The sequence below is a fragment of the Boleophthalmus pectinirostris genome, unplaced genomic scaffold (assembly GCF_026225935.1).
Source record: "Boleophthalmus pectinirostris isolate CB_2022bp ecotype Guang Dong unplaced genomic scaffold, ASM2622593v1 HiC_scaffold_21, whole genome shotgun sequence".
NCBI lineage: Eukaryota > Metazoa > Chordata > Actinopteri > Gobiiformes > Gobiidae > Boleophthalmus > Boleophthalmus pectinirostris.
The window spans coordinates 30,480,590-30,499,397 of record NW_026571175.1 but is presented as its reverse complement, the minus strand read 5'-3'; the positions used below and the strand labels follow the sequence as shown (position 1 = coordinate 30,499,397).

At 39.2% G+C, this 18,808-nt stretch overlaps 1 protein-coding gene across 1 annotated transcript in view; it reads right to left on the bottom strand.

Annotated features, from left to right (window-relative positions):
- The window catches only part of septin7 (septin-7), a gene marked incomplete at its 5' end in the record, with an annotated part of 91,830 nt that overhangs the window by 13,015 nt on the left and 60,007 nt on the right, over positions 1–18,808 (bottom strand). Inside the window, 6 exon segments of the mRNA XM_020925974.2 lie at positions 3,071–3,167; positions 7,065–7,157; positions 9,922–10,039; positions 13,777–13,911; positions 14,339–14,379; positions 14,381–14,440. Of these exon segments, the coding sequence (XP_020781633.2) occupies positions 3,071–3,167; positions 7,065–7,157; positions 9,922–10,039; positions 13,777–13,911; positions 14,339–14,379; positions 14,381–14,440 (544 nt within the window).

Sequence of the window (18,808 nt, the reverse complement as noted above, 5' to 3'; positions counted from 1 at the left end):
GTAGTAGTAGTAGTAGTAGTAGTAGTGGTGTAGTTGTAGCAGTAGAAGTGGTAGTAGTTGTAGTAGTAGTAGTAGTGGTGTAGTTGTAGTAGTAGTGGTGTAGTTGTAGTAGTAGTGGTGTAGTTGTAGTAGTGGTGGTGTAGTTGTAGTAGTAGAAGTGGTATAGTTGTAGCAGTAGAAGTGGTAGTAGTTGTAGTAGTAGTAGTAGTGGTGTAGTTTTAGTAGTAGTAGTGGTGTAGTTGTAGTAGTAGTAGTGGTGTAGTAGTAGTAGTGGTGGTGTAGTTGTAGTAGTAGAAGTGGTATAGTTGTAGCAGTAGAAGTGTAGTGTAGTTGTAGTAGTAGTAGTAGTAGTGTAGTTGTAGTAGTAGTAGTGGTGTAGTTGTAGTAGTAGTAGTGGTGTAGTTGTAGTAGTAGTAGTGGTAGTTTTTGCTGTGTACACTTTATATTACTTAAACTTTAAATTAAGTTAGACTGTAATATAATATTTTAACTGAAGAACCATTCAAGGGACCTAGGTTTGCCTACTATTACTAATACTGCAACCACAAATGCACTACTACAAGTACTACAAGTACTACAGCTACTTTTACCACCTGTTACAACAACTCCTAGTACTACAATCACTGACAACAACTACTGCTACTACAGCCAGTTCTACACACAAAAATATAAGTATAGTTTAATGAGGTTCACTTGGTCTTCTGACAGTTTACTCAAATTATACAGATCATAAAAACAAACTTCGGTCTGAAAAAATAATCTGCTAATCTAATTTTAGGATGAAAGTATGTTTTTGGGGTGATTTATCTCTAGTTCTCCCACCAAAACAACTTCATCAACGCGATCGTGATGCAACAGCTCCAATCAATACGAGCGATCACATGTGGATACGGGGAAAACTGAAGCACATGTCTCCCATTACGGCTTTGTACACGATCCGCCACATGACGTCGACTCCATAACTCAATAAAAGCGGAAATATTGTGCGTTTGTGTTTTAAAAGTGAACGCAAACTACAGTACACAGAGGAGTACTGTGTAGAAAGATGTGACGTCATGATCTCAGATGGAACGCAGTTATGATTTTGTACTATTTTTGAAGGAAATATCATGATTCACAAATGAAATCTCCTCTCAGCTGACAACAATTACGCCTTTAGAGTAGAATAAATATACTTACAATTACTTTAAGGCGGATTGTAATGTTGGTTTAGATCAGTTCATGTAACACAACTCACATGAAGTATTCAAAAGTGACATATGTTTGACAACTAGTACTGCAAGGAGTGCTAATAGATTACTTCAACTACTATGGCTACTACTACAACAGCTGCGACAACAACTGCTACAACTACTGCTAGAACTACTACTACTACTACTACTTTGACAAATGCTAGAACTACTACAACAAAAACTGCTAAAACTACAACTGTTACTACTACTACAACTGCTAGAACAACAACAACAACTACTACTACAACTACTACTACTACTGCTAGATCAACTACTACTATTACTACAACAACTGCCAAAACAACTACTACAACTGTACTATTACTACAACAACTACAACTACTACAACTACTACTGCAGTTGCTAGAAAAACTACTATTGCTACTACTACTACTACTATTACTACAACAACTGCTAGAACAACTACTACTACTACTACAACAATTACTAGAAAAACTACTACTTCAACAACTGTGAGAAGAACTACTACTATACTAGTACTACTACAACTACTAATGCTAGAACAACTACAACTACTACTTCAACAACTGTTAGAACAACAACTACAACTACTACAACTGCTAGAACAACAACTTCTACTACTACTACAAGAACAACAACAACTACTACTACAAGAACAACAACAACTACTACTACTACAAGAATAACAACAACTGCTAGAACAACTACTACTACTACTGCAACTGCTAGAAAAACAACTACTACTACTACTACTGCTAAATCAACTGCTACTACTACAACAGCTGCCAAAACAACTACTACAACTGCTAGAACAAGTACTATTACTTCAACAACTGTAACAACTACAACAACTACTATTACTACAACAACTACAACTACTACTACTACTACTACTTTAACTACTACTGCAATTGCTAGAACAACTACTACTACTATTACAACAATTACTAGATAAACTACTACTAATATTACTACTACTTCAACAACTGTTAGAACAACAACTACAACTACTACAACTTCTAGAACAACAACTACTACTACTACTACTACTACTACTACTACCACTACCACAACAAGAAAACAACTACTACTACTACAACTATTACTGTTACTACTACTGTAAAAACTGCTAGAACTACAACTTCTACTACTACCACTATTACCACTACTACTACTACTACTGCTAGAACAACAACAACAACTTCAACAACAACAACTGTTAGATCAACTACTACTACAACTACAGTACTACTACTACTACTACTAGCACTGCCAGAAAAACAACAAAAACAACAACAACTGCTAGAACAACTACTACTACAACTACAGTACTACTACTACTACCACTGCTAGAAAAACAACAACAACAACAACAACTGCTAGAACAACTACTACTACTACTACCTGCTACTACTATTTCAACAACATGATCTCAGATGTAGTACAGGGGGATATATGTATATAACTCTATGGGAGATTTAAAAGTATTTTGTGAATAGAAGAAATATCCAAACCTGTGATCCACAAAAGTTGTCCTTTCAGCTGACCACAATTACACTTTAGAGAAGAATAATGGCTTCACTTTTTGAGGATATTGTGAAAAAATAATGTAACTTTTGACAGTTTTTTGTGTCATGTGGATAGGCCAGTTAAGTTCTTGTTGATGTATGCAGATTATAACACGGCTAAGGAGTCAATTTTCCGTAATACTGAACCTTTAACCCGGAAATTCCACCACAGAATTCCGACCCGTCCAGCTCAATTTCAGCGTCAACAATAGTGAATCTATAATATCGTTTTGTCACACGATCCCGGCCTATTTATTGATCGGCGTTTGAGGACCTTTGACCCCTCACCTTCGGCCACGCCCCAGGGATACTGCCGTCCGCGCACCCGCTTCCCGTTGACCTCGATGATGGTGTTGCTCCCGACGACGGCCAGAGGCAAGCGATCCTGTGGAGAGAGGAGGGGGACAACTGTTGCATAGCTCCGGTGTAAATATAGCCCAGGCCAGTGTCTGTGAAGTAACAGATATAATACAGTATGGAAACAGGCCAGGGGACAGGGTCAGGCCGGCACGGTTTGATATGAAAGAAGTTAAAATGAATAGTGAAAGTCTAATTTATAAGTTGCAGTGTGTAACTTTGCTCGTGGAGGGTCCGTCAGATGCTTTTCTCAGTGGAGATGTTATTGCTTTGTCTGGAATGTTTCACAGTATCGTAATAAACTTTTCTATCTTCATGGCGACCGGTAGCCAGGCTGGTGCCACCCAGTGCCTCCGCTCTATTTCATTTCTCTCCAGCGACTAGGTCAGGAATCAGAATACAGTAGAAGGTTCGCAAAAACCCCGCAAGTGCTAGTTCGGGCACCAGCCAATCAGCGAAGAGACATACATTCTGTGTTGGCAACGTTTCCCGAGATCGAGGATTTAAAGCCGGAACAAAGAGAATGTTTGGTGAAGTTTATCAAGGGGAAAGACGTTATTGTCCTTCTTCCTACAGGATTTGGGAAAAGCTCAATATACCAGTTAGCGGTGCACTACATACATCACGACCAAATAACAGTGATTGGTTAAATAAAAAAAGTACCCGCCTACCGCCAAACGAACTAATTCCAACACTGCGAGGTCAGATAGTTTCTACGAAGTGAAACCGGCTGATGAATCAGGCTAGGCGACCGCACTCATAGTGAAAATGCTTTTTTTCTGGGGATTTTTGATCTATAAAACCACCTGTAATTGAATAAATATAAGTTAGAGTTTTAATGTCATACTGTGGAACATTCCAGACAGAGTAATGACTAGGGGTGTGCAAAAATATCGAAATATCAATATATACTGTTTAATGCGATGATACAGTATCAATACCGGGGACTGCTGTATCGATATATCGCCAGGTAGGGATGTAACAATAATGAAAATATTATGACATCGTATCGTCAAAGTTCTCACAATAATATCGTGGACCATCACAATATATCGAATTACAAGTCTCTTTGCTTAAATTAAGAGTTATGGTGCAGCAATAGCTAGTGAACTACATAGACCATGATCCTTTGCTCCATTTCAGTGAAGACTACATGAAGAAACTAGAAAAGCACTCAGAGAGCGCAGACCTCCGCCAAGGACTACCCCCATTTTTTATATAAATTGCGATAAAATCAGTCTTCTGGATCAGATCCGGATCAGCCTTTGGAATATGAAAGAGGATCCCATTGTCCATCCCTGAGTCAAATTTCATGGGGTTTGGTCAATAATTAACTGAGATTTTGAGAAACAAAATTTTTGGCCCCATTTACCAAAATGTTAACTAAAATTTCAAAGTGATCCAGAATCCAGGATTTCTTCCGGATCACCCCCAAAATGAAATCAGTTTCCAACAAATCCTGAAAATTTCATCAAAATCGGTCCATAACTTTTTGAGTTATGTTGCTAACAGACAAACAAACAAACAAACAAACAGACAAACGCCGGCAAAAACATAACCTCCTTGGCGGAGGTAATAACAGTTCTAAACACTTTTAAGTCTTAGTTCTTTGGATTAAGTCTTGTCAAGGTGTTTTAAGAGGAAAAAGCAGCATAATACATTCACAATTTTGTTGCCTTCCACAAAATATCGCAATAAATATCGTACCCTGAGATGCATATAGTGAAAATATCGTACTGAGATTTGGATATTGTTATATTCTTACAGACTAATAATCCAGAATTACTCAAAGTGTGAATAAAACAAAATGACATTATAACATGGTTTAAAGTTCACAAGAGTTAATTTTGTGTAATATAGGAGTCAGAGACATACCAACGCGTTTCGACCTTGATGTGGTTTTCATCAGGGCAAGCAGGCGAATTAAAAGTATTTTCTTCCTCTCCAGGTTAAAATCTGTCAGTCTATAAATGTTTTTTTCAGATCCCACTATTATTAACTTTTCCCATAATGAAGCAGCCCTAGATGATGTCACTTTCTGATGGGCGCGGGAGCCTGCATTCTTAATTACACGGTATTGTAATGGGAAATATCCACAGGGAAAATCTATTAACGATGCACCAGATCCTTTTTACTAGTGTCATTTTTCCAACCACACCGTAAGATCTGTAGGATAACAAAAGTGATAAAACCTGCCCAGGAATGAATTATGGGGCTGTGTCATGTTCCGATGCATTTTAAAAGGTCCCATGTTATGCAAAACTGACTCATTTGAGCTTTTAGCAGCGTTATAATGTTGTTTCCTCATCAAAAACAGACCTGGAGTTGTGTTTTGTTTCAGTCACACGTCTGAGTAACATTTTATTAGTTCATTATTAGTCTGTTTACATCTCCAAACCTCAAAATGCTCCGTTCCACCTTGTGATGCGCTTGTGCCCCGTTCACAGTCAAATTGCCTGTTTTTCTAGGTGTTTTTGAGCTATAAAACCTCCTGTAATTAAACAAATGTAAGGTGGAGCTGGTTAATGCTATACTGTGGAACATTCCAGACAGAGCAATGACATCTCCATAGAAACAAACAGATGACAGAACCTCCACAAAAAAGTTAACAGTGCGCCTTTCAAGTTGTCAATTAGTTGATTGTAAAAAAGACAACATAGATACGGACCCTTTAAAAATGTAAACTAAAACTTTCTAAATTCGGGAATGGAGGCATCTTCATTATTATTAGTCTGTTTACAACTCCAAATTCAAAATGCTCTGTTCCACCTTGTGATGTCATGTGAAGCTGCAGTTTTCAAGTTAACAACTCCTTTTACCTTTTGATGATTCTAGTAAAGATGTATGGAGTTTAAAAACACAGTGGAGCACTTCCTGTATTACTACATGACATCACGAGGTGGAACAGCGTGTTTTAAGTTTGAGGGAAGAACTCAGCCAAAATATGCGGGGTTTGTGTGTTAAACATGTGGGAATGAAACAAAACACAACTCCAGGTCTGTTTGTGATGAGGAAACAACATTATAACACACTATTTACTACTTTTTTTACTACTTAGGGGTAAAAACAGCTAAATATTTTATCAGAAGTGCCTTTCGTTTAGACGGTGACGGTGTTTTTGGGGCTTAAAAATGCAAAGATCTGAAACCACCCTCCAGAATGTAAAAGTTGAATACGCTCTGCTGTAGCGTTTCTGTCTACACTGCCCAAGACGCAAAACTCTAGTCAGATCTGCTCAGGTCATGTACACGTTTACCTGACATGTATACCCAATCGAATTCCACACTCTTTTGCGTCGCTGTATGCACGCAGATTTCCTCCTGAAAACACTCGTCTAAAAGCAGAATAAAAAGTGAAGACGCGACGCCACTTTTGTGTCTTCTGTTCAGACCGTCGTCATATAAACATAGCCTCATTTAGAATGTATTATTACAATTTATATTTTCTCTCTTTGTTATTATATTATATTGTGACGTGTGAGCTTCTGTGTCCAAAGAATTTCACTTGCGAATCAATAAAGTTTCTCTAAGTCTAACATAGATCAGAAAATAGAGTAATATGGGCCCTTTAAAAGCCTAAAAACATTTATTGCAATTTTAAAGGTGCATTGTGTAAATTTTTGGTGCATCCACTGGATAGAATTACAATTATTGTAATTATTGTAACTGTATCTCCATGGAGAAATGCAGTTGGCACCACAAGGCCAAACTACTGGTCAAATCTGTGGAAAAATGAGCAATAAAATCACACATAATCAACTCAATTTAAGAAAGATGTTTAATGTCGCACTGTGGAACATTCCAGCCCGAGCAATTACATCTCCATGGAGACAGGCATGTATTCTACTCCCAAAAACCCACCAAAAAAAAAATCACGTAGTGCACCTTTACCTATATTTTTGCATTTTTGTATTTGTCTTACGCACCTTTATTTTTCTGACGAATTTCATCTCCTCCTCGTCGTCCGTCTCGGGGAACTCGTAGATTTTGATTTTGTGCTCTTGAATTTCTCTCATGATCTGCAGAAATGGGTTGAAAATAACAAAAACACAAAAAAAGAGGAGACAGATTAATCAATACAACAAGAGAATACCGGACCAAAACGCCAATATTTACAACAGAAACAGGTCAATAAGCACTGGACTTATACACGTGTTCACAAAGCATCAATACAATTCTACAGTGAACCAGTGATGAGGGGAAGTGTTGCAACGGCAGTGAGGTGAAAAGAAGAGCTCATCACGCGTGTAAAATATGACACTCACTTCCTGTTTGTGTTTTCACAGACTGTGTGACTGAAATATACATGAGACTAAAGTTCACTGAAGGAGGGAAGAGGTGTTGAGTAACTTTTCTGGTGGAAGGTCCATCTAATGCTTTTCTCTGTGGACATTTGATTGGTTTGTCTGACATTAAACCTTTTTATTTTCAAGGAGACCAAACCAGGCCAAGTTACAGGTCAGATCTGTGGAGAGGCGACCCAGCTCACAGTCAGAATGTCTGTTTTTCGAGGTGTTTTTGAGCTAAAAAACCACTTGTAATTGAATAAATGTAAGGCAGAGCTGTTTAATGTCAGCTTGATTCATGAGCCGGGTTCACTTCGTAGAAACCGTCTGACCTCACGGTATTAGGATTCTTACGCTTGACATTAAGATTCGTATGCTCGACATTAGGATTTGTACGCTTGATATTAGGAATCCTTCGCTCGACATTAGGATTCGTTCCCAAATCCTGTAGGAAAAAGGACAATAACGTCTCTCCTCATGATAAAATTCACCAAACATTCTCTTTATTCCGGCTTTAAATCCTCGATCTCGGGAATCGTTGCCAATACAGAATATCTGCCTCTTCGCTGATTGGCTGGTGCCCAAACTTGCACTTCTGGGGTTTTTGCGAACCATCTACTGTATTCTGATTCTTGACCTAGTCGCTGGAGAGAAATGAAATTGAGCGGAGGCACTAGGTGGCACCAGCCTGACTAGTTTAAGGTCATACTGTGGAACATTTCAAGCTGAGCAATGACATTTGTGATGGACCCTCCACAAAAAAGTTACATAGTGCGCCTTTCAAGTTGTCAATTAGTTGTTGTTGTAAAAACTAAGACAACATAGCTATAGACCCTTCAAAAAATGTTAAAAAAAAACTTTCAAAATTCTGGAATGGAGGCATCTGGAGGCAAAAGTGAAGTGGAACATAATGTGATTTCAACAGGAAAACTGGGATTAATTATAATAAAATATGAAAAATCAAGGGAAATTTGACAAAATGAAAACCACTCTGATACAGACACACGTGAGTGAGGCCAGAGCCTGGTTTGAAAACATTTGAAAACGTTTACAAGTGTGTTTTACATTATTTGTTCATTGTTCAGTCATTTAAAAATGATTAGGCACGAAGCATTTTTGACAAAGGAAAATTCCAGATTTTAAAGTTTCACTGGACAAATATTCACAGAAAAGTTGAGTCCTCTGCAGTTTGCCACTTCATCTACAGTTACATTACACATTTCATTGTAAATTATACTTTTGGTGAAGCTCAAAGAAAATTTTTCTGATCTGTTTATGTTACTTCGTTCCTCCGTTCCGTTCCTCGTCGGCGTGGAGTGATGAGTGTGTCTGTGGATGTGTTTCGCTGTGCGGTCCTGTCTGCTCTGTGTGTGTTTGCGTGCGCTGCCGGTGGTGCGACTTTGTAGTTTACTGAAGTCGTGCTGGGACACCTGAGTGGATTCATGTATGGGGCGCTCTGGATTGTGGTGCGCAGTCATTTTTGATGGGGTTAGAGGCTTAAGAGCACGTCTAATAGTCCGGTAAATACAGTATATGACATTACATTTATGCTCCGGTTCGGTTTTGTTTTTTAGGTGGACGAGTAATTGCCTGAGTTTTCTGTACAGCAACATCACGTGACTCTGAGGAAGACCACAGGGAGCAGTCGAAATCGTCAGGTATGAAAACAAACTCTTAGTCTGAAAAAAGAGCCTGATAAAACACTGATTAACTTCAGTTTAAAGTGCGTATGACATGTAAGACTACCCAAAAAAACAATTAAAACGTGGATAACATAATAAAAAGTTTGCATTAGAGTTGACCTAGTTTTCCCGACGTTGAGCATTTTGGTGAAGTTAATGACTTGACATACTTGTTGGACATAAGCAGTTGTGACATAAAGTAGGCAGAGCTAATTCCATAACTATTACCCAGCAACCATAATGTAAACAAAGGCCAACGCCTGTTTAAGCAACACAGTAATTATGATTTTAACACTGAAAATACCGATTTAACACATAACCTAATGTGTTTTGGGTGATGTTTTTCATTCCGATCACACCAAGTAACAATTAGGAAAACACGAACACCTGTCACATAAAATTTAAGATGTAGTTTTGAAGTCTAGAGGTATTTCAGGTTGTACGTCGAACACTATGACGGGCAGAACTTCATAAAGAAAGGTTTAGAATTACTCATCTCCATCTGTCAGATCAGTGAGCTTAACCAATTTGAAAGGAGCTTGAAAATCCTGTTCCGAACGTACAAATATGCTGCTGAAACCGAGGAAGCTGAAGCCAGACTCACAGATGGAGCCGTAAAAAGTTAGTGTGAGGTGCAGAGGAGCAGAGGTGCAGGAGTTACAGGCTGGAGCAGACAGACGTAAAACATGTGTTAAAAGAGACACATTTGAGCATTTGAGTGGTTAAAGGGCAAACAAAAACGGCACACGAGGAGCTCACCTGTCTCTTGAACTGTTGACATACAAAGGGGACAGAGGGACAAAAAAGGAGCTCACCTGTCTCTTGAACTGCTGACACTCCTCTGGGGTCATGGTGTCCGCTTTGGCGATCAGGGGGATGATGTTCACCTTCTCGTGGAGCCTCTTCATGAACTCAATGTCGAGAGGTTTGAGTCTGCGGATGCACAGAGGAAAGAGAGGGACGAGAGGAGAGAGAAGAGAGTGAGGGGACAAGAGGGGAGAGAGGAGAGACAGAAGAGAGAGAGGAGAGTGAGGGGACAAGAGGGGAGAGAGGAGACAAGAGGAGAGAGAGGAGAGACAGAGAGCGATGATGAGATATTTACTTGTCTACAGCCCACTCACAGTACCTCTAAGCAGAGGTAACCAACCACTGAGAAAATTATTATTACTGTCATATAAAAAAGCAGTAAAACTTATTTTAGTCTACCATCACATTTACATATTTATATTTATTTTAAAACATGATGCAATATAGGGCTGTCACGGTTAGGGAATTTCTCCTGTGGTGCGGTATAGCGGCTCAACAGCGCGGTATATGATGATATCACACCCCCTCCTCCGCCCCCCATCCCCCGGAGTTATAATATTTCCAGCTGCTCTGAAAACTGTCTCCGATGATGAGCTTGTTGTTGCAGATGCACATGTAGCTTGGTTGTCGTGTGGATATTAGGGATGGGCATTTGATGAAATTTTCTTAATTGATCGTCGGAAGAATTAACAATCGATTATCGATTAATCATTAGCGTTTTTATATTAAAATGATCATCATTATTATTACTATCTGCACTACTAATCTGCATAAATAAATTCAACTTTACAACATATAAACCGTAACGAGTCTAGAGCCACATCAATCCGTTTGACATTTTAATGTGTTTAATTCAGTTTTGCGCAACTCTCACAGAAACGAAACTTAAAACCGCATCGCTAATTTGCATAAACTCAGCGAAGATAAAAATACAGCTCTTGTGTCGCTGATGCGGTCAATTTCTGTCAGATTAAAAGACATGATTCAGTGGAATACAGGTCAGTGTGACCATATTTGCGTTTGTCAAAACCAGGACACCGTACGGGGGGAGGGAGGTGGAGACTCGTCATCGACATTGAGCAACTCTCACCTGGCAAAACTTTTTTCCACTGGACACCGAAACATATGTGCTGCTTTGTACACTGTGCACATGGACTCACACTTGTCCCGAACGCAACGGAAAGAGTGGAATTTCTTGTACAAGTCATCGTTAAATACGTATTTGTGCTTCGGTACGCTGCAGACTGACCGAATGTTTGTGTCTCGTTCCTTCTGAGTGCAGAGAGACACATGTACACACCTGTTTGGTCACCCTACGCTACACACAGCAACCTACATTCGGTTTGTCGATTAAAATGAACGTAATCGATGAAATTCTTAATGATCAATTATCGATTAATCGACTAATCATGCCCATGCCTAGTGGATATAGTGTGTGTAGTGTGGGAGAAGTAACATTTGGCTTTGGAACAAGTGCCACTGCATCTCTCCAGCTCTCACTGTGGCAGCGCAGGTCAGAGTCCTGCACCAGGTCGGGTACTCGCAGACTTAAGAGAGAGAGAGCCCCTAGCACAAGTACGCAGAGCAGGTGTCCGCAAAGCGCTATCGAGCGACGGCCGCACTTAACTCCAAGCGGCGTGGAGCTCTGCGCAGGTCCTTTCGCCTACGGTCACCTGACGGTCTACGCGGGCGCACCTTAGTCTTAGGTTAGTCCTGGGTTAGTCCTGGGTTAGTCCTGGGTTATCACGGGTGGTAACAGGTGGAATGTTAACAGGTCCGGGCGGGTGCGGGTTTCTAAAAATGGACCCATGCAGGACTCTGGGTCGGGTCACGTTGGTCGCGTTGGCCCAACATCCACTGCCTTGGACCTCTTAGTGCCCCAGTGATTCATTTTTGCAGTTATTGCGACAGCCCTAGTGCAAATTTACCTAAATATACTACAAATTAACCTAAACAGCTCACATGGATATTAAGACCATTTTTACAAACTATGGTTAAGAGGTATAAGCATTTTGAGAAGTTATTTCTGGTCCTGCCCACCTCCACTGGCCCCTGAAAAAACTTTGTGTATTACCGCTCTTTACAAGAAAAAAGGTTGGGCACCACTGGTTTAAAGTGCATATGTCATATACATGTTAAACTAGTTAACATCATTATACAGGGTGTCCCAAAAAAATTTTATTAGCTCATTTCGCAGGTCAATCATTTTGGCATTTTGTGTTGAAAATAACCTCAAATTGTCACAGAATGTATAGAAATAGATCAAGATTTTATATTTGATGTTTTATTTCTGTTCTCATTGGCAGTGAATGGCTCAACCGGAAAACAGAATTTTGCATCTTAGAATCTGCTCGCACACATATGTAATCCTTAAGCCCTGCATAAGATCCTTGCTCTTTAAATTTTTGGTACCAAGTCCAAATTTGTTTGCCATTTGGTGAAGTTTGTTCCATATTTTGCATTGAAGACATGCCGCACAGTCTTGGGTGAGTGTGTGCGAGCAGATTCCAGGATGCAAAATCACTTCTCTTTGGGAGTGAACGGCTCAAAGTGGAAACAGAACAAAAATAAAACATTAAATATAAAATCTTAATGTGTTTCTGTACATTCTGTGAAAATTTGACATTATTTCAAAAGGAACTGCCAAAATTATAAGCCTGTGAATTTTTTGGGACACCCTGTATTTCAGATTTCGATAACAGTCTTAGTATTTTTGTAAATTTTTGTGTTGTTTGTAATTGGACTTTGTGGTTGTAATTCCTTCACGGTTACATATCAACCATCATGTTAACACTTGTCTAAATTACACAATGGTTATAATTAGACACATAAAGATAAATAATAAAAAGCAACGCCTCTATTTTGTTAACTTAATGTTTAAACTGTCAGATAAATATTTTCCTTGTGCGTAAATCGGTCAGAAGGATTTGGTTCTCTCAGATTTTAACACTGCTGGAGTTGTTTACAAAGTGCACTGCGAACTGAATCCTACTTTTTTAAAAACCTCAATCACAAATTAACCCACTAATCTAATCTTATCTCAGTACTAAAGTTGATTTGAAGCGGCAGAAGCGGCGGTTTGATCGTGCAGATGCTCAGAGGAGACAGGGGACACTCGGTCGGTGTTGGTGGGGGAGATTTTTCATGGCTTGGCTGACCTTAGCGCGCACATCTGGAGACTTCAGACCACACAGTAAATCTGAGCCTCTCAAATCCAGAAACAGCTTTTAAACGCTCTTATGGTTTATGGGACTTTATGTTATATTCCGGGCGCTGTAATTTATAGGGCTGCTACAATTGTTCTACTTTGTGGTTCACAGAAAAATGAGGAAAATAACATAATGGATATAAATTTCATAAGTAATAAAATAAATGGTGCATAGCCACAGATGGATTTTACTTTCATACGGTTTGCTCAAAATAAAGACTGCTCTAGTGTAAAAAAATTAAATATATAATGGTTCATTGATAATTAATGGCCCTATATTACACAAAATTTACTCTTTTGAGCTTTAAGCCATGTTATACTGTCGTTACCTCATCAAAAACAAACCTCGAGTTGTTTTTTTTCACTCACACATGTTTGAGTAATTATTATTATTTGTCTGTTTACATCTCTAAAGCTCAAAATGCTCTGTTCCACTTTGTGATGTCATGAAGCTGTAGTTTTTTGGGGTTTTTGTTTTATTTAGCAGGGACAGCGTAGCCCGATTCATCAGACGGTTTCACTTTGTGGAAACCGTCTGACCTCGCAGTGTTAGAATTCGTTCACTCGATGTATATTAACCAAAAAAGTTACAGAATGCACCTTTAAAGAGACCATTTCTGGACAGAAAAGTGTGAGTACATGTGTGAGAACATACCCATGTCCAGAGGGAGCGATGAAGTACAGGCAGCATTGGACTCTGTTATCAGGCATCTGTCTCCTGTTGACCCGGGACTCTGCGTTCAGGTAATCCTCGAATTTATTATCAATATAATCGATGACCGGCTGCCAGCTGAAGAGAGAGTAGGTTGTTTAAAGGTCCGATATTACAAAGAATTGACTCTTGTGAGCTTTACACTGTGTTAGAATGTTGTTACCTCCTCAAAAACAGACCTGGAGTTGTGTTTTATTTCATTCACACATGTTTGAGTAACACTTTATTATTAGTCTGTTTACATCTCGAAAGCTCAAAATGTTTTGTTCCACCTTGTGATGTCATGAAGCCATAATTTTCAAGTTAACAGCTTCATTTTACCTTTAGTTCAGTGGAGATTTGCAATTCTGGGGCTGAAATTATCCAAATAATTCTAGTGAAGGTGTGTGGAGTTGAAGGTTTGTGTGTTAAACATGTGGAGGAAACGACATTATAACATCAGAAAATAGTGTAATATGAGCCCTTTAAATAAGAATTATACTGAAATTGATTGATTTGAGTTTACCAGTTGCTGTTATCGACTGCATCGCCGAAGCCCGGAGTATCCGACAATAGTGAGCAGCAGCTGGACTCCACCTTCTTTTACCAGGACTTTAGACTGTTCCACCTGCAAAATATAAAACAAAACAAACATATATTAACCTGATGTGTTGTAACCCATAGGAACGTCAGTATTAGTTGGTTAATCGACAGTTGTGACGAAGCAAATCACGACCACAAACTGTCTAAAGAAGTAGACCAAGGGAGTGTGACGTCGACCATAATGTTCCAGTCAAATGAAGCTCATCGAGGCTCACGGTTATAGGAATATGAATTGATTTACGGACAAAATAGCTAAATAAAAACACCAGGATCATGTACAGTGGGTTAATACAAATATTTTAAGACTAAAGTGACGAGGCTCTCAGCAGTTACAGAGAAAAGGGCGATAATTTTTCAACGTAATGTTAATTGGAACCAGAGTTGATGGAGCCAGAAGCGCAACCACGAACGGTTCCTATTTAGAACACGATGCATTTATACAGTCTATGGTCACAACATAATTGTAAGGACTAAAAAATAATAATAATGACAATTTCAGAACATGAACTAAGCCATTTCAAGACAATGATGCGTCATAATCCATGTATCATTCGTTCATTCCTTTTTCAAAATAAAACCAAAAATAAGAAAATGAAAAAAATTAAATTTTCTTCATTATTTGTCTCCAAAACCAAAATGAAAAATGATTTATTTTTTCAGTTTTAAATTTTCAGTTCAAATGAATAATGGAAAAAAACATATAATGGCCGTTTCCCGTTTCCGAAACTTAAACTGCGATGTCGGACTTTTGCGCCGCACACGGACTGAACCAGGACTAAAACAGGTCTGAACCAGGAGTGTCTGGACGGGTTCGGTACGCTCACGTAGACAGTCAGGTGATCAGGACTGAGACCAGTTTAGTCCTGGTTCAGTCCTGGTTCAGTCCTGGTTCAGTCCTGGTTCAGTCCTGGTTCAGTCCTGGTTCAGTCCGTATGCGGTGCAAAAAACAAATCATTATCAATTTTTTCATTTTGGTTTTGGAGACAAATGAAGAATAGTTGTTTTGTCATTTCCTTATTTTTGGTTTTATTTTGAAAAACAGAATGAACGAATGATACATGGATGCGCCATAAACATAACTTATTTACTTTTATGATTAAGTTTGATTATAAAACTGGTCAAACACTAGACAAGAAACTGTAAACTTTTGGATAATGTGAATGAACACACTGTAGATAAGGATATTTCACTTTTGTTTGTGTTGTCATGGTGCAGATAAAAATCAAAATATTTCTTCAAGCCTAACATTTGATATCACAACATCGTCAGTCAAATGTATATCTCCTTTCATTCCAATCAAGGGCAGATACCGAGAAAGGGAGGATTTCGATTCAGAAAACACACATTCAACAAATCTCTCTGAACTGAAGAGGATGTGAAAACTGCTAAACTGTTGATGGAAATCGGCCAAAGAAGACACAAGGTTTTCTTGGCAACGGATTTCACAAGGTAAACAACAAATGACTCACAGAAGACTTCAACAGTAAAGACTAGAGCCGTGAAACACTAATATGAATGGTACACACTCGTATGAAGTGTCAATACTGAAAACGTTGCATAAACTAAACAAAAAACTTTTCTGATTCTAAAACAATTCAAGGTGCATTGTGTAACTTTTCTGGTAGAGGGTCCACCACCTGAGATGATAATACTTTGTCCGAAATGTTTCACAGTTCTGGGTTCTCACTCTTGCACTGACAATTTCAAAACTTTTCCATGACTTTTTTAGCCAGGCTGGTGTGACCTAGTGCCTCCGCTCAATTTCATTTCTCTCCAGCGACTAGGTCAGGAATCGGAATACAATAGATGGTTCGCAAAAACTCCTGAAGTGCGAGTCCGGGCACCAGCCAATCAGCGAAGAGCCATACATGACAACATTATTAGTCACAAGTGGATCTCCTTTCATTCCAATCAAGGACAGATACCAAAAAAGGGAGGATTTCGATTCAAAAACACATTCAAAAAATCTCTCTGAACTGTGTTGTTCCCGAGATCGAGGATTTAAAGCCGGAATAAAGAGAATGTTCGGTGAATTTTATCAAGGGGAAAGACGTTATTCTCCTTCTTCCTACGGGATTTGGGAAAAGCTTAATATACCAGTTATCTCCGTTAGTGGCGCTTCACATACGTCACGACCAAATAGCAGCGACTGGTTACATAAAAAAGTACCCGCCTACTGTCGAGCAAACGAATCCTAATGCTGTGAGGTCTGACGGTTTCTACAAAGTGAAACCGATGGATTTTCATGACCTAAAGTGAATTTTCCATGACTTTACGGCACCTACATGTGTAGAACTGACCATACTTTTAGGGCTAAATGTGAAATGTTAACCCTTTTCACTCACCTTATGGTTTGGTATTCTAGTTTTTTAACATTCAAAATATTATCAGTGCATTTATTGTCGTCTCTTTTAAACAAAAGGCGCAAACGTTTGGAAATAATCATAACAGCCTAATGAGAACTTAACAAAACGCTGTAGTTGCATGAAAGAGATAGTAAAAATTCCATGACTTTTTTCAATTTCTACGGAATTTCCAAGACCGTGGGAACTCTGCGTTAAACTTATCCACCTTCCATTCATTAATTATGGATGTTTATATTGCTCTAAAAACACTTCTGACCAGTATCTCTTGCTTGTTTCCATGGAGATAGTTACATTTAATACCATACTGTGAAACATTCCAAGCTAAGCAATGGAGAAAATGTAGGCAGATGCTCCACCAAAAAAGTTACACAGTACATCTTTAAGGAAAGGTTCAACTATTTCCTATATATATATGTGACAAAATTGAAAAAAAAAAAAAAATATTTGTGTTGGAAAGTGCTTCAGTTTGTTCAAAAATGTCACTGTGGTTTTAAAACATATATCGTGTATCCAGCATTTTCCTACAGACAAGATTAGAACCAGCTACTCTTTGGTTGGTGGGTGTTTGCTTCCCCAATTTGCTGTTCAAATACAGAACCTCAAAAATGTTTTTATAGAAAAGTCCCTTTGTATCTGCAGTTTAGATTTCTACAAACTTGTTCTGAAATGACTGAAATTCTTGTATTAGTTCAGCAGTTCAGATTTCAGTCTTTTCTCAAATGTTAATGCTTCTGGACTTTACAGGGTACAACATAATCCTGCTTTTCAAACAAATCTTATTGCAATTATAATTTTTCCCCTCAAAATTGCGCAGTACTTCCCACTACTACCTCATAAAATACAACAAAACAATATGAAACATGAGCTATTGTAAACGATCGTGACCCTGGAACACACAGACGGAGATACTAAAAAGTTAACGATATCCAAATCTGTCAATATTTTCCCAATATTCTCACGTCATTTATTGCAAAATTATGAATATGATACTTTTCTTTCATAACCCAAACAATTTAAATGTAAATAACGGTTATTTCATCATGTGGATTGGACTGAACCAGAGCAAAGGATCATGGTCTATGTAGTTCTTTGTTTTTAGCTGTTGCTGCACCATAACAATGAATTTAAAGAAACATTGTGTAACTTTTTGATCGTGGATCCATCAGATATGTCATTGCTCTGCCTGAAATGTTCCACAGTGTGACATTAAGCAGCTTCACCTTACGTTTATTCAATTGTAGGTGGTGTAATAGCTCAAAAATACTTAGAAAAGCAGGGATTTTGACCGTGAGTGGGGTCGCCTCTCCACAGATCTGACCTGTAACTTGGTCTGGTTTGGTCTCCGTGAAGATAGAAAGGTTTAAAGCCATACTGTGAAACATTTAAAGACAAAGCAATGACATTTCCATGGAGAAAAGCATTTGACGGACGCAAAAAAGTTAAACAATTCACATTTAAGTAAAAAAAACTTGCAATAATACTTCATGCTTTTGACGAAAATATATCAAGATATTTTGGTTATTATTTCATCCCTAAGAGACACTCAGAGTCAGGTCAGGCCAGTTCACAGAGAAGACAACAAGAGGCACAGCGGTGGGTAAACTCTGGTATCTGCCCCAAACCACAAGGGTCCAGCCTTTTGATCAACATGTCCGCCCTCGTGATCTGAGCGCTATGTGACTTCTGGACCCAGCTCAAGTCCCAGCCCAAGTCTCAGCTCCAACCCCTGCCCCAGCCCCAGATTCAGCTCCAACTACTGCCCCAGCTATAGCCCCAGCTAATGCCCGAGCCCCAGCTCCAAGTACTGCCCCAGCCCAAATCCCAGCCCCAACTACTGCCCCAGCTCCAGACCGAGTCCAAGTCCCAGCTCCAACTCCTGCCCCAGCCCAGCCCCAGCCCCAACTACTGCCCCAGCTCCAGCCCCAGCCCAAGTCCCAGCTCCAACTCCTGGCCCAGCTCCAGGCCCAGCTCCAACTACTGCCCCAGTTCCAACTCCTGCCCCAGCTCCAGCTAATGCCCCAGCTCCA